Source organism: Caloenas nicobarica, chromosome 1, assembly GCF_036013445.1.
Source record: "Caloenas nicobarica isolate bCalNic1 chromosome 1, bCalNic1.hap1, whole genome shotgun sequence".
Classification (NCBI taxonomy): domain Eukaryota; kingdom Metazoa; phylum Chordata; class Aves; order Columbiformes; family Columbidae; genus Caloenas; species Caloenas nicobarica.
Genome location: NC_088245.1, coordinates 193,763,759 through 193,779,276, shown reverse-complemented (window position 1 = coordinate 193,779,276; position 15,518 = coordinate 193,763,759). Strand labels below are relative to the sequence as shown.

Sequence of the window (15,518 nt, the reverse complement as noted above, 5' to 3'; positions counted from 1 at the left end):
AATCCATCTCTTGTTTTTCTTCTCCATAGAAGGAGAATTATGGTAGTTGCTCTCTTTTTATAGAAGTCTGTGAGATTCATCAATGAAAAGCTCTAAAGCTCCCTGAAAATAATAGAATATATTCAGGGAGAATTTAGGATGGATGTGTGGAAAGCTCTTTTTCATGGTAAAAATCTTCAACTTTGTTGTATTTTACTAGAGGATATAACAAGAAACCTCTTAAGAGTTAAAAAAAAAAAAAGCATTGAACAATGTCTTTGGGAAAACATAATAAGCATTGACAAGTATGAGAGGCTGTATTGGCATTCATTTTGTGGTATCAGTGAATATATAAAGAACTTCAATATTGTAAGAACCATGAAATTCAGCTACATATTTTTAGTGCTAGTGTAATTACAGTGCCTTTTTGGGGATGTGAAAGGGCAAAAAGGCAGGTTTGGGGAACAGCTGTTGCTTTGAGGTTTTGCCAGTTGCTCAAATACTTGAAAACTCAGCTTGTCGCTTATAATAGCCGTGTTCTGCTGTTGTTTGGAAAGATTGTACATTGTGTTTGTCATCTTTCATGTTTGTTACTGTACATCTGCTTTCTACTTGAGTGTTTTGTGTTGTTTTTTTTTAATCTGATTTGCCAAGGCAATGTCCAACTTCTTACATGCAGTTGAACAGCTGTTATCCATAGGAAGGTGGTCTGAGCTGACCTGGAGCAAAACTGCCACAACCACAGGGAAAGTGTAGAAAGAAAAGCAGAAATGCTCCTGTTGTCTCTTTCTGTACCCCGCTTACCTGTACCATGATAACTGCTGGATAGGTGCCTTCTAATTTTAAAACATAAGGTGGTCATGCAAGTTCTTATGAGAGCAAAAAAAGAAGAAAAAGGGCAGTGAGAGCACAGAGAGAGCACACCTAATGTGAATTTTTAATGGGCTGATCTAAGCTAATTTACACTTCTGATGTCCCATCCCTTCAGAACGTGTGTGGAAATTGAGTTAAGGGTGCTGTTGCTGATGCCTGTCAGGTTTGGAGAGCAGGGTCTGTGCTCCGGTCAGAGCTCGGTCCAGCCAGGGATTGCGTCTGGTCTGTGTCCAGCGCACATGTAGATTTAATGAGATGGTGAGCCACATCTCACCCTCTCCATTTTCTTTGTCTCCCTTTGACTCCTGCTTCTGTTTTTCTGGTCTGATGCTAATGTTTCGTGCATTTCTGGTGCAGCCAGTTATACATAGGCAGTGTAGCATTGTTCTGGATCCTTCATCTCCTGTTGGACGCAGCTGGTGTTTTCAAGCCGGCTGTGCCAGGCGTAGGTGGTTCCACGCAGGGAGTGGGGTTGGACCTACTTGTCCTACTTGTGAGTCTATGGCCGTATTGCTTACTGAACTGGGGTGAGAGAGAGAATCACAGAATCATTTCTGTTGGAAGAGACCCTCAGGATCATTGAGTCCAACCATAACCTAACCTAACTATAGCACTAAACCATGTCCCTAAGAACCTCATCTAAACGCCTTTTAAACACCTCTAGGGATGGTGAGTCCACCACTTCCCTGGGCAGCCTGTTCCAATGCCTGACAACACTTTCCGTGAAGAATTTTTTCCTAGTATCCAATCTAAATCCTCTCTGGCGCAACTTGAGGCCATTTCCTCTTGCCCTATCACTTGTTACTTGGGAGAAGAGACCAACACCCTCCATGCTACACCCTCCTTTCAGGTAGTTGCAGACAGCAATCGGGTCTCCCCTCAGCCTCCTTTTCTCCAGGCTGAACAGCCCCAGTTCCCTCAGCCGCTCCTCATCAGACTTGTGCTCCAGGCCCCTCACCAGCTTCATCGCTCTCCTCTGCACTCTCTCTAGTATTTCAATGTCCTTCTTATGATGAGGGACCCAAAACTGAACACAGGATTCAAGGTGGTGCCCCACCAGTGCAGAATACAGTGGAATATATGTGAGAAGATGATCAACTATGACTGGTCCCAATATTCTGAACTGATACAACTTTTGAAAATAGTAACAACTTATTTGCCTTATGTTTTCTATTTCTTTGGGAATAGGAGCAATAAGTAGTTGTTACTTAACCTCTGTGTTGTAAAATTGAGTATGATTTACCAAACACTGATGCATTTAACACAGTGGCAGAGTATCACAATTAGTATCTCATCTGGTAATAAGCTGGGACTGAAGCGTGGACGACAAAAGTGGAAGGCAGTGGAATGGCCATTGCCAACTATTTTCCTGCAGCTGGTAACACACTACTCCCCAGCCTGGCTGAGCCTGATGAAGCCCTTGTAATTCAGAGGCTTGTTTTGTCTTGCTTTCTTGTTTAACCTCCTGTTACATTTATTTTGAAAATAGTTTAGCCTCACTTCTCATGAATTTTCTTTAGGAAAGGTTCAGTTCATCTAACTGTTGAGTTGTGTGTGGTGAAGAAAAGGGTGGTAGTGCTTCAGTGGCAAGGACTCATAGTAAGAGCTTTTTTAGTTACTAATGGGCTAGTAGCTGAATACGTCTGTAGGTGTTTGATTCAGATAGTTGAAGGTTTTAAATTATAATAAACCTATAATTGCAGTTGCAGGCCTTTTATTTCTCTGATCAGGAGCAGTTAATGCATTGCTTAATCTGTTGCATATTTACTCATCAGTGTTCAGTTTACCTTTTGAAATTAAACTCCACAGTGGAGTGAGGTGGATACATAATTTAAATAATGCATTTAAAAATCAAACTTGTTTTTTCCCCCTCACCCGCAGTGCTGCTGTGTGTTTTAGCCTGCTCGCTAAAGAAATGGGATGTCTTGGGTCGGTCTGTCTCTCCCCTGCTAGCTCTTGAGTACATTGGACCATTTCATAAAGAATTGATGAGAAGATGAAAAACTGCAGTTGTATGTTTTTTTCAAATTAGCTTTTATAGGCAAGGAAGAACATGATGTGGAGAAGGGACTCTAAATTATTGCTCCTGGTGAAAGGCATTTTGCTAATGCTCAATGTGGTAGGTGTTTGAAGGGGTAGCAGGCAGTGAGCTGGGCAGTGTGCAGGTACCTTCTGACCAGCCCCAGCACGTTGTATGGGGAGAAGTTGGGTGAAATGCAAAAAGCGAGAGAGGAGCCACCTCTGAGAATGTTAGACAGAAAGCCTTGGGAAACCAGGCTTCATTCTGCTGGTCTTCTGTAAGAATGTAAGAAAGATGGGTTAAAAAAAAGTGAAATTGAGAGTATAAACATGTGTTGTAGCAAAATATATTCTCAGTAATGCTATTAAAAAAGCAAACTAGCCCAAACCCAGTAGAATGGTTGCTTTGTTCACCAGAGTGTATTACTGATGAATTGCTCGTTTAAAAAAAAAAAAATCAGTTCCAATGAAAGAAGATTTTTCTGAGATGTCTAGTCACCCACCAATGTTTCAGGAATTCTGTTGTCACGTTTGTAGTCCTTATGCTTTTAGTTTGCACGACAGTGTTGTTAATGTTACAGAGAAAAACAAAAATTGTAGGGTGTGTATTGGAATTCTACTAAGATTTGGAACTGGCTGCTTTAGCACTGATTTAGGCTCCTATTAATTTACTTATTATTAATTATGTTTAGAACATTTTACTACACAGTGAAATAATTCCTCATAATGACTTTTATTCCATAGTTTCAGTGTGTTAGCCTGTTTAGAGTGTGATGTTGCTAGAATGCTCTTTAATAATGACTAATTTCCAGTTTTTACCTATTTTTGATCAAGTTCAGAAAACTGACTGCACTGAATATTAAGGAATATTTTAAAATGCATCTGTTGAGGAATACAAAAGCCTAGAACAGAAACAAGAAGCTTTTTGGTCTAATATAAAATAAAAATTGTTCCTTTCTTACCTCTGAATTGTTTAAAATTTAGCAAAATCATCTGGCCTTAAATTCTGATATATTCAAATAAACTGTCTTGTATGAAGATAGACATAAAATGTGGTTCAAGACTGCTAGTTAGAATTCTGTCATGAGCCTATTTCTTCCTGGCCTGTTCTGAAATCCCTTTACAGTTAAATAACTTGCTTTTTGCTAATTACTGAAGTTGTTAATTTCTTAGAAATGTTCTTGAGATGGAAATATTTTAAACCTTGGGGGGAAGTCATTACAAAAATTTCTGTGCAACATTTGAAAAGCAGAAAGATCTTTTTAATTTACTAATGTGATTTTAATTAGAGAAATGGAAAGGTTACTTAAATTGCTTTAGTGCAATGAAAAAAGAAATTTTCCTTTAAAGTCTTTTCCAAATGAACCTATGCCCTTGATAACATTGTAACTTCACATTCCAGAAAATTTTGGTGCCACATTTTCTTTAAATGGAATATTCATGAGCCATGCATGGACATTGAATTGTCAGTGTTCAAAAAAGCTGATCAAATTGACTCATAATTGTATTAATGACATTTTAAAGAAAACTGTGTAAGAACTTTTTATGTTATATGCTCTCATTTCCCTTTTGGGGGAATTCTATCCCACTTGGGCATCCTTGTTCTCAAAGCTGCTCCCTGCAGGACAGTGTTTTCTGTGCCATTGGGCCTTTTTGTGATGCTTTGAGACATCTTTTTGTATTTGTTTTCCCCATCCTACTTTATTCTATTTTTCCAAGATAAGCAGTTCTGACAGCCTTTGTTTTCTCGGATAAATGTCTTCCCACATCTGGCATGCTCCCAAAAGCTGTTCAATATGTGCTCTTAACCTCTTTCAGATTGTCATTCAGCACCACCTGTGGAAAACCGCCGCCTTCCTCACATTGCAGCTTCTTCCTCATTCTCACCCAGCCCATTTCTGTGAGGCGCTTGCCCTTATTTGTCAGATGAGTTTATCATTTCAGCTGTAAACCCATGAAAGCCAGAGTAGGTCAGTGTGCAATGTAATTCCCGGGCAGTGCGTCGGTGGGCAGCTCACCCCAGACAGTGATCGCTCCTGCCTCTCCCGTGGGGACTGCCAGGTTTTTTCACACGTGCACCAAAGTCCAGTGATTCTGGTGCTGGAGCACAGGTCTGGGTAAATACTACACTTTTTGCCTGGATTTGATGTACATTATCTACAGGGTCTGTATCCTCTGCACTTATCTGCAGCGCTCTTGTCATGTTCTGGCTTGAGAGCATGACTCTCATGCGTTGGTAGTTGTATGGTATCTTATGGCAGGAAGGCTGAAGCAAGTGCTTTAAAAGAAGAGAGGTGACGTGTATTTTTGTAGGAGAAACCGAATGTGTGCTACACAGAGTCATAGCTCTTATTTTCATTGTAAATATAACACATGTTTTTCTGTAAATTCCAGGTTGTGAGCCATGCCTTTGGTGAAAAGGAACATTGAACCACGGCATCTCTGCCGAGGAGCCCTGCCGGAGGGAATTACGAGTGAACTGGAATGTGTAACGAATAGTACCCTTGCTGCCATCATACGCCAGCTAAGCAGCTTAAGTAAGTATCTGTAACTTCCTGCAAGTATTTGATTCCTGATGAAAAACTGAATAAATTAAAAGCTTTAAGATGGTTTGTTCTAAATAGCAAAATTATGATACAGGATATTGCCACTTACCTACTATAATAATGTAATCATAGAATGTCTTGAGTTGGAAGGGACCCACAAGATTCATTGAGTCCACCTTGTGTCCCTGCATAGGACAACCTCCAAATTCACACTGTGCAGAGTGGAGCAGGACAGTGATCTCCCTTGACGGGCTGGCAATACAGTGTTTGCACCCCACAGTTAGCCCTCTTGGCTGCCAGGGTATGCTGGTTTATTGCTTTTATGCTCTTCTGTATTTTGAAGTTTATACAAGCAGAGCCTCTCTAAGATTTACAAGTGTAAAACAAACACCCCAAACCCCGCCCCCCCCCGCCCCCCCCAACAAAGCAACAACAACCACCACCCAAACCCCAATCAAAACAACAACCAAGCAAACCCCAAACAACAACAACCAACAAAAAAATTATGGCATAGAAAACCAGGAGTTTTTGTAAGGTTAGAGAAACTGGTGTAAGAAACAAGACTAGTGCTTGAGCTATTGTTGGCCTTCAGTTGTACAAGATTGAAGCCAGCAAACTCTTCTGCTTCATGGAATCAAATGATACATTTGACTGAAATTGCAGTTTATCTTAAAGTGCTAATGTTTCTTAAGCCTTTTCCTTGTATATGTGTGTCATCAATTCATATGAATGAAATTAAGCACATACATCCAAAAAATGGCACTTACTAACAAACCTATGGGCTACTGTTGAGGCGAGCTGGCGTCAGCTCCATCCAGAGTAGCCTATGCAGGACACCTGTCAGTTGACACCACAACTAGCAATTCTACAAGCGTGCCTGGAGTACTTCCAAGGAGAATAATATTTCTTAATGAGTAAGAAAAGAAATTTCTTCAGAGAGTGTTTAACAATCAGCAGCTGTTGTTTGTGCTGATAACTCTGGTCCTAGAAAAGAAATCATCGCTTCATCAGTTTCTTCACTTTGTAAATGGAAATGGTTTAAGAATCTAAGAAAGTCTGTATGGAGTTCAGATGACGGGTCCCACTAAGTCCAATGTTCAATTTGTGATGACAGGAAATAGCGTATGATTAGGGAAAGAATGCAAGAAACACAGCACGTTCCCCTTTCAAGTAGTCAGTGATTTAGGGATTTTCCGAGCTGGAGGTCCACTGAATCATCCTATGTAACGAGCATTTATAAACCTGTCACCTGTGGAATTGCTTAGATGTGTTCAAATAGGGATTGCACTTTTTTCTTGCCTAATGACCCGTGGCAGAATGTCCTGCGATAGAAGTTGATCTGTTTCTTCCTTTTGATACCTTCTGGTTCTTAAGTTACAGAAAAAAAATGAAAGGTGATTCCATCTCATGTGTTTCCGTAATCGTCTGTGATTTTATTAAATCTTGGTGTTCTTCTAGTGATAGCTTTTCCAGGTTGGAGTTTCCTGATCTGCTAGCACTCTTTTTTTGATAGAAACCATTTTGTATTTTTGATCATTGTTATTTCTGCTTTGGATATGTAAGTTTAAGTATCATGACATCTTCTTGGAGTGTTGAGGACTTCAGACCATAATCAAAACAGACTTTTTCTGTTTCATTATTAGATTTTGTAAAATTTTGATGGCTACTAATATTTTCAGAGAAGTTTCCAAGTGATTCTCTGATCTTTCTTGAGCAACGGCTGCCAATTTAGTGTCTAATGTTATTTATAGTGGATTTATATTTGTGTTGTCATTGACTTTCATTTACTGTTTTATCAGACAGTTGCTCAGTATTGACATCCTTAAGTTTCAGAAAATTGAGAAGAATGGCTAATGTCTCCTAATTACATTCAAGGATATCTGATAAGACCTCATTTTGCTGTTGTACAATGATTGCCAAATTGTGGATAATACACTCTTCGTTTGTCTGACTCGCTAGGAATGTCCAGCTTTCATTTCTCCGGATTTGGTCTTGGGGCTAATCCGCCTGTTACATTGTGTATTCAGATCCTCTTACGATTGTTGCTGAGGAACTGGCTACTTACACAATCCATATCCTTCAATTTTCCCTTGGAGGATTTCTCGGGTCATCAGAAGTCTCTGTAGACATCCCTAAAGTACTTTATAAGTGTCAAGTTAAAGATTATGCAAATAAATGATGTGTCCTTTGTTTTAACAGATGAACACATAGTATTTAATGAGTGAATTCTGCCACCACACTTGTCCATAGTCTAAAATCCGTCATGTTTGCAGAGGGCTTTTTCCTCAGACAACGTTTGTTTTGCCTGTGTTTCAAGCCAACTGGGAGCAAGGAATTGATCACAGAGAAATGCTGTGCTGGAGCTAATGCAGCATGTCCTGCTGACAGCATCAGAGCTGCTTGGCGTTCCCACAGCTTGAGGCACGGAGAGAGCAGGTACAGGTCTGGCTTTTAATGTTGCACTGCGAGTTCAGTGTGGGTTTTAAAAACCAGCAGATTTGTGCTGTTGTGTACAAATTTGGCTTCCTTCTGCCTCTGCTCTTTTTGGGAGGCATGAACAAGTTCCTATCCAAAAGGAATGTGCTCTGAGAGGAGCTTTTTTCTATTATGTCTTCAGATGTGGGTTTGCAGCCAGCTGGCTTACAGCACAGGCAGAGTGAGCAGCGTTCTGTATGAAACTGTGCACTTTTATATGAGGCTTGACTAGGGGATTTGCCTCCTTCTGGGAGGAGAGAATCTACCAGGGGAGGACTGGGAGCATTTGCAGCCTGTACTTGTAAGTACGGTGCTGCTTTACCTAGTAAACACAGTCGTGGAGCAAAGGCTTTGAAGAAAGCTTCCACAGAGGATTCCCTTACAGTGCAGTGGAGTTTGGTGTGATGGCAGCAGAATTCCAGACAGAGAAAAAAGCCGCTCCCTGCAGCAGGATCCGTTGTACCATGGTTTTGTACCTGAGTTTTGCATGCGTTTATCTATGGGGAAGAAATAACAAATTACAGAGAATTGTTGTTGAAGACTATTTTATTAAACTGTATATATACTCCTTTATTTAGCTTTTCTTAATTAAATTTCAGTCTGTACCCTAAGATACTTAGTGTTTCAAGTTGCATTACTGCTTATCAACTTCTTTCCTTTCTGTGAGTCTTTAAATATTTTTTATTTTTTTTAAATCTTTGGCTTTTCTGTTCATTCAGATACTGCCTGTCAGGCTGAAATCTTGTTTCTACATGTGTATAAACCATCTGTACATGAGTATGGAGCTAGTTTCTTTGACCCATGTGCAAGTGATACTGAATGTTTTTTGTTGTGCAACATAAAATAGAGGAAGTGTCCCCACTTGGGAGGGGACCTGGAGAGAGGAGGACTTGGAAGACCTTTTCTTTCCCTCAGAGAGCAATGCCCACCCACTTGTCTCCTAGTATTTTCTTGGGTAAATTGGCTCGGAGGTTCCCTAGTTTGCACACAGGCCTGAGCACATGGCATCCAGCTTTGTGTGGCTCTGCTGTTACCACTGCTAAATCAGGTTGAGTTGGGAAGTTTAACTTTTTTGGCATTGAGTATTGTGTAGAAGTGCTATGAGGAGGAAGATAAGAATCAAAAGCTGGTCAGTAACAGCCTACTGCTTTTGCTTATTGAAAAAAAAAAAAAAGAAAAGGGGCGGTGGAGGAGGGAAGCATGATTCTAATGCTAATTAATCCAATTACAAATGAGTGGATGGAATCACTGTTTTCTGTTCCATGTTGTGATAAAATTATTATGTCCTGGGTGAATTCCGACTTACAAAACACCAGCTCGTTCTATGGGATATTTAACTCCTTACCCAGGACCCTGAGGTGCGGTGCTGGCTCCCTTTGGGGCAGCCCTAGTGTAATCCTTTTTCCTTGTCTTTTTAGAACTGACACCCGAATGCTGGGTGGTGTCATTATTTACCTTTTCTCTTTGGTAATGCATGTTCATGGTGTGAAAAATCCTTACCCTTTTAACGCACTGTACATCTTTCTATTAACTTGAACATGTGTTCCATGTACTTGTGCTGTGGAACAAGGAATGCAAAGGAAAGTTGTACTTTTTAGGCTCAAATATGTGAAAGGAAACTAGCCAAAGCAATGAACACTGCTGGGTTTCTGGTCTTCAGACAAGCTAGTGTCATCATTGGATTCCTCTTCTGTTACAGCACTGAGCGTTTTGACTGCTGACAAAGGATGCCTTTGGGACAACATATTTAATGTGTTAATGCACACTTTTTTGTGTGGCATGTGAAAATCAAGTGTAATTAATTGAGGTGATGTCTGCTCTCTGCTAGAGATGTTATAAGCTGATGTGGCAAGATGGTGTTTCATGTAATTACTTGTAGAACTTGGGCAGGGATATTATGGTTTCAATGATTTGTGAACTACCAGTGTCCAGAAATGTCTCACAATGCTTGGAAATCTATTTTTTGAGCAAATACTCTGCTCTGGGAAGATGACTTGGGGAAATGCTAGAAAGAGGCACTTTGGTTAATTGACATCAAAACCTGTGGAGAGTGGGGATTTGGTGAAGCAGCATCATGAGTGAATTTCGCATCAACTACCTCTGTGGTTGGAGGGAGCCGTAGACAGACAGACTTGCAGAATTCCTTTGTGTTTGTTGTTGTTTATTTGTTTTTAAAATGACTATTTAAGTTTGCCTGTATGTTGGGAAGCACTTCATGTTTTTAAATGGCTGTCTTAAAGTACCAAAAGCAGCTCTTAAGTTGAAAGTTACGTACTTGTAACTTCAGAGTTTTTTCTGCTTCTTTCTGTATTGTTAAAAGCCTAATTTAAAAATGGTAATATAGAAAACACTACAGAAGTATTACTTTATTTTTACAACTTAGTGCATCACGTTAATCAGAGTAGCATGTTCCGATATTGCTTTACCATGTCACTGTATTTGCTGACAGGAGATTGACAACCTGTCTTTCACTTGTTTTAAAGTAGCAAGTGTTTAAAAAAGTTTGCATTCAATATGAAAATAAATATGTTCCCATAAATCAGCTTTGACTTATTTTGCCTCCTGAAAGATAACTGGCAAGCACTCGTCTGGTTGACTTCTCTAGGAGTCATGTATTTGATCCTAGAATGTAGCAGTTCTCCTTCAGCAGGCTGAGCTCCTTACATTGACTAATGTCCATTAAACTTTATTGATGTTTTGAGCTTTGAGTACTGGTGGCTGAAGAATGTAATACCCGCTTTATTTAGCTGCAGAATTGAAAAGCTTATTTGTTCTATAGCTTGGAATAACCTCTTCATTTGCAGCAACTAAATCAAATGGGGATTATAGTTGAATCTCACCTGGCTTCTGGGAAGCGCTTCGGAACACTTTTAGTGTGCAGGTGGTTGGACACTGGCACGGGTTGCCTGGAGAAGTTGTGGAGCCTCCATCCTTGCAAGTATTCAACACCCAACTGGACAGAGTCCTGGGGAACCTGCTCCACCTGACGGTGCCTTGAGCAGGGAGATGGAATAGGCAATTTTCACCCTCACCTGTTGTGTAGTTGTGCGACGTCTGCTTTGGAGGGGTTGGGGATTAGGAGCAGGTAGGCAGCTCACCTTGCATTTCCACCTTCCACATATGAATGAGGCAGAGCTTGGATACACCAAAATACCCAACATTTTGGGTTGGTTATTGGCTGATCTAATGTTTAGTGAAGAAATCTGTTACTGGTAAAGTCTTCCACTTAAAGCAAGGCAATCAAATTTTTTTTTTTTTAATTTGTAATTCACAAACAGTACTTTCAGATATTGTTTTAGTGGTGGTGTTCTCCCCAAGTAAATGATTCAAGAAAGGGGCAGATGCTGTTGACTTCCTAAGGGTGGCTATTTTTTGCTTTGAATTATGGTCTCCAGATATTCAAAGGATGTGATCTTGTCTAAATTTTTGTCAGGTCTGTTTTGTTTTGGTTTTTTTTGTAAAATATTAAGGTTGGTTATAGGACACAACTTAAAATGTCAACAATTGCTGTTCTTCTGGAAGTGACTCTCATTTAGGTGGTTAATGCATATTCCATATTGTTCCAGCTGTTAGGCAAAGTTTTACTTTACCCACTCCCCTCCATTTCTGCTCTTCAGACTTGTCTTTATACGGGCCATAATAAGATGAGTTTAACTCAGAAGTAGGGTTTTAAAATTCATTTTTGTTTAAAAAGCCTGGAGAACTGATGGTTTGTGGATGTCTCGAGGGGGGTGCTGGCTGCAGAAATTGTGGAGAGGAAGATCTTCAATGAAGCAGCAGTAGCTGGGTAGGAGGCACTGAGACACAAGAAGTGCGGTACTGTCAGCTGAGTGAGCAGGAGCAGTGAATGTGAGTGGCATCTGACATTTGTAGGGGAAGTTCTTGGGCAGGAGAAGTGTTAAATTTGGGATTCTGATCTGGAGTGGTTGAGAGGTTCAGACCGGGGCAGAAAGAGTCAAACTGTGGGTGAGGGTGCCTAGTACTTAGGGAGGAGGGCATCTAGGAAGGGAATGGGCACGCACAGGGATCTGTGGGCCAAGAGGGTGTTGGGTTTATCATGTGGCACTCCTGTCCATGGCAGCGCTTCTAGGGTAGGGCCTGAGCTGCTGATCTGACCTGGACTTACCCGCTCCTAGTGACTGAGAAAAATAGAGCAGCTGAAAGGGAGGCTGGGGAGGTTGTAGGCTGCTCTTCTGTGCTGAATCGAGTTCAGACTGGCCGTGGGTAAATGTGGTCAGTGCTTGGCCTCTCAGATGACTCCAGTGGCAGAATGTTTATCCAGAGAGCATTTGCAGACCTAAGTGGGCAGCCTTGCATGAGGATCCTGGGTTTTGTCTCTTTCATTTTGCTTTCATTTTGATGTTGGCTTGTGCTTGTACTTACAATTAAATCTTAATGACTAAGGACTGCAAGGTTTTAGATTTTAAAATTTACTTCAGAAGCTTTTATGGACAGCAGTAATTTTGCTCAATGACAAACTGTGCTGCTATAATCCTGTAGCTACTATGTTTTTTTATAACTTCATGATATTTAAGCCATTTGTCTTGTGTTTTGTAAGCCTTTAGCAAAGGTATTTCCCTGTCTATCTTCTTACACAGGCAAACATGCTGAAGACATATTTGGTGAATTGTTTAATGAGGCCAACAGCTTCTACATCAGAGCAAATTCCCTTCAAGACAGAATTGATCGCCTTGCTGTCAAAGTTACCCAGCTGGATTCAACGGTAGAGGAGGGTAGGTAATTGCATGAAAGCATTGAGCCAGAAGTGATGTTGACACGACCACAGTATTTAATTACACAACAATCTCTGTCTTTTCAAAGTAATCCTGAACCAATATTTCATCTTGTTTTCTCAGTAAAGCGAGCTGGGAAAAATCATGTTAGCAGAGTGAGGAAAAAATATTCTGGAGTTGTATAACTGTCTTCATTTTTGACTTAGTGTTACCTCAAGAAGCCCCTGTAGTAATAGAGCCATTAAGCTACATTTTTCATGGGGAAAAATTCTAGTTTGTGGGTGTAATAAATCAGAAGTGAATAAATCTAGACCTTATATAAATAAATCAGAATATTGGAAGAAGTTTGAGACAGTAGATCTACTTATTTCAGAGTAGGATAGTCACAAACTATATTAGTAGCATCTGTTGTGCAGTCTTCTAAGATCTTACAGTACTCTTCACCTAAATGAGGCACTGCATGTTTGCATCAACTAGGTGAAATTCTGTAGAAGGTTCTAGTCACTAGAAACAGTATTTCCTTTAAAATGTCGTTACACCCTCACTTGCTTATGTGTTTGGTCATTCACTTCATAAATACACAGTGAAAACAAAGGATTTAAGTAACATCTTTATGTTCTTTGAAAGCACTTATTTGGGTAAGTCAAACATGTTCGTCTGTCTTGCTCTAAAAGCTTTAACATACGTGTTTGCTTACATGTGCAGTTACGTGTCTGAGCCAGCCACTGCATGTACTCCCTATTTAGATAATTCCTAACATGTAGTAAAATAGAAAAGCTTGTTTCATCAGGACAATAGTGTAATACTTAGTGGTAATGCTACTTGTGATATGTTTAATAGTACTGTTTATATGGTTTGTATATTATATTGAATACTTATATTTTTATAGTTTGTGGTATATTTAATACTGCTATTAATGCCAATATTAAATGTTACTGTTGATATTTAATAGTGTAATATTTGGCCATCCATTTTCAGCTTGCTACTGTCTGAAAATTATTACATGTCTTTTTTTTTTTTTCTGTTGTTAGAACATGTCAACTGGTAGAGTATCACAGTTGATATTAGCACCTTTCTTTTGATGTCTTTGGAGGTCAAGAGCTATATGGGAACATAAATGAAGCTTTTAGGGGGTCACTATTCAGCCTAGTTTTTGAGGGGTGTTGTGGTGGTAATATGAGCAAACTAGGTGACATTCGTACACTGGACTTGCTCCGTGCTGAGGTGGACAATGTCAGTCTTCATGACTTTCAAGTCCAACATTTTTGGAACTGCTGCAGTCCAGTTTCTTTTTTTTAAAGTCTCGTTGGTATTATGCAATACCTCCTGGCTGGTTTCCAGAGTTTGGAGAGTATTAAAAGCATCCTATTGGAAGGGGAAACTAGTGTACAGACTGAGAATTTAATCAGTTTTTATTTAAAATTGACAGCAGGTATTACTCTTGCATTGCTAATAGTCTTTCACATTAATTTTTTTATATATATATATATATATATAAAAACTGCTGTCGCTTTAGTGCTACTAGGAAATTTTATTAGCTATTTCACTGTAGGACCATGTAAATGTAGGAGTAGTTATGTTCATACAGTCCTAAAATTACATTCGACCCTTTGAAGGCAACCACGAGGCTGATGTGGCCCCCGGTGAAAATGAGTTTGACGCCCCTGCTTTATAGTAATTCATTGTACTGTCACTAATAGTAGATATATTTCTGGGTACCTTAGGCATTTAAGTAAAATGTCATTTGCTAGGTTGATTTTAAAAAAACCCTATAGATTTATTTGCATTGGTGATTTCTTACATTCTGAAGTATAACTGATATATTGTGTACATATAAAAATATTATATATAACTAATATTACGGTTGGAAAAAAATACAAACCCAAACAAAACACTTTAAAATAATTGTGGTTGTTTTCAAAAGCATATAAATAACTTACACTAAAAAGCCCCAGAAAAATGGGATTTGTGCTCTTTTGAACATCTTCCGTCAAACAAGAGTGTAACAATTCAGATTTATACATATGAAAAAAACCAGCCTGAAAGACCTTACTGCTTTACTGTTAGGCAGGCTTGAATAGAAAGTAGTTTCTCAAAAATGATGTTTTGATACTTCAGATTATGTGAATGGGAGAACAACAATTTGGAATGAAATATTCCATTTCTAATTTTTTGCCATTTTGAAAGCTGTGGAAGAATCTAAGTCGTCTTGGAGTAAGAGGCGAAACCTCAGCACGGTTATCAAAAATAGTTGGGTAGAGAAGTCTGGGTGGGATTTGGTTTCTATCATGCCAAAGGGTAACAGTGTATGTCACAGGGTCTGCATCAAACTTCGTGCCTTTCTGGTTTTGCAGGTCATCAATATATTAAATTTTTGCCCAGTCCTGTTCAGTTACCATGTGAAATTCTCTCAGTTTGTTCTCAAGACTTGATAAATTAGATGAATGGGCAAGAAATATTAGATGAAATGGCAATGGCAATAAAAAGAAAACAAGCCGGTGCATTTGTTTGCTCTGCTCCTACAGCTCAAGCTGTTGGTTAGTGTCACTGTAGACAAGCCAGTGAAGACTTCAGTGCTCTGTTCACCTGCAGTCAAAAACCTGTATTTCAGGTTGCCTGAAAGAGGAAGAAAACGTGGAGACCTGACTGCCACTTTTAAATTGTGGTTAGAATTATCTGGATCTTTTTAGCAATGTTCACTCCATTTCAAGAAAATTTATATTAAGAATGAAAGTCTTGTGAAAACTGACAGGAACAATCAAAAACAACTTAAATCTTTCATTTGAAAAGAAAGAATGAAAAGGCTAGTATTTTTTCCCCAGAATTGCGTATGTGAAAAGATAAAATGCAAGTATGCTACTGGACCGTATAAAGCAGCTATTTCTCTCTAGAG

At 39.4% G+C, this 15,518-nt stretch overlaps 1 protein-coding gene across 3 annotated transcripts in view; it reads left to right on the top strand.

The window, feature by feature from the left end:
• Positions 1 to 15,518, top strand: part of WASF3 (WASP family member 3) — a 67,016-nt gene that overhangs the window by 34,633 nt on the left and 16,865 nt on the right. For all 3 annotated transcript variants that reach the window (XM_065637161.1, XM_065637150.1, XM_065637172.1), the window contains 2 exons: positions 5,266 to 5,408; positions 12,491 to 12,625. In XM_065637161.1, coding sequence (XP_065493233.1) covers positions 5,276 to 5,408; positions 12,491 to 12,625 — 268 coding nt within the window. In that variant the 5' untranslated portion in view covers positions 5,266 to 5,275. The remainder of the gene's footprint in view (positions 1 to 5,265; positions 5,409 to 12,490; positions 12,626 to 15,518) is intronic.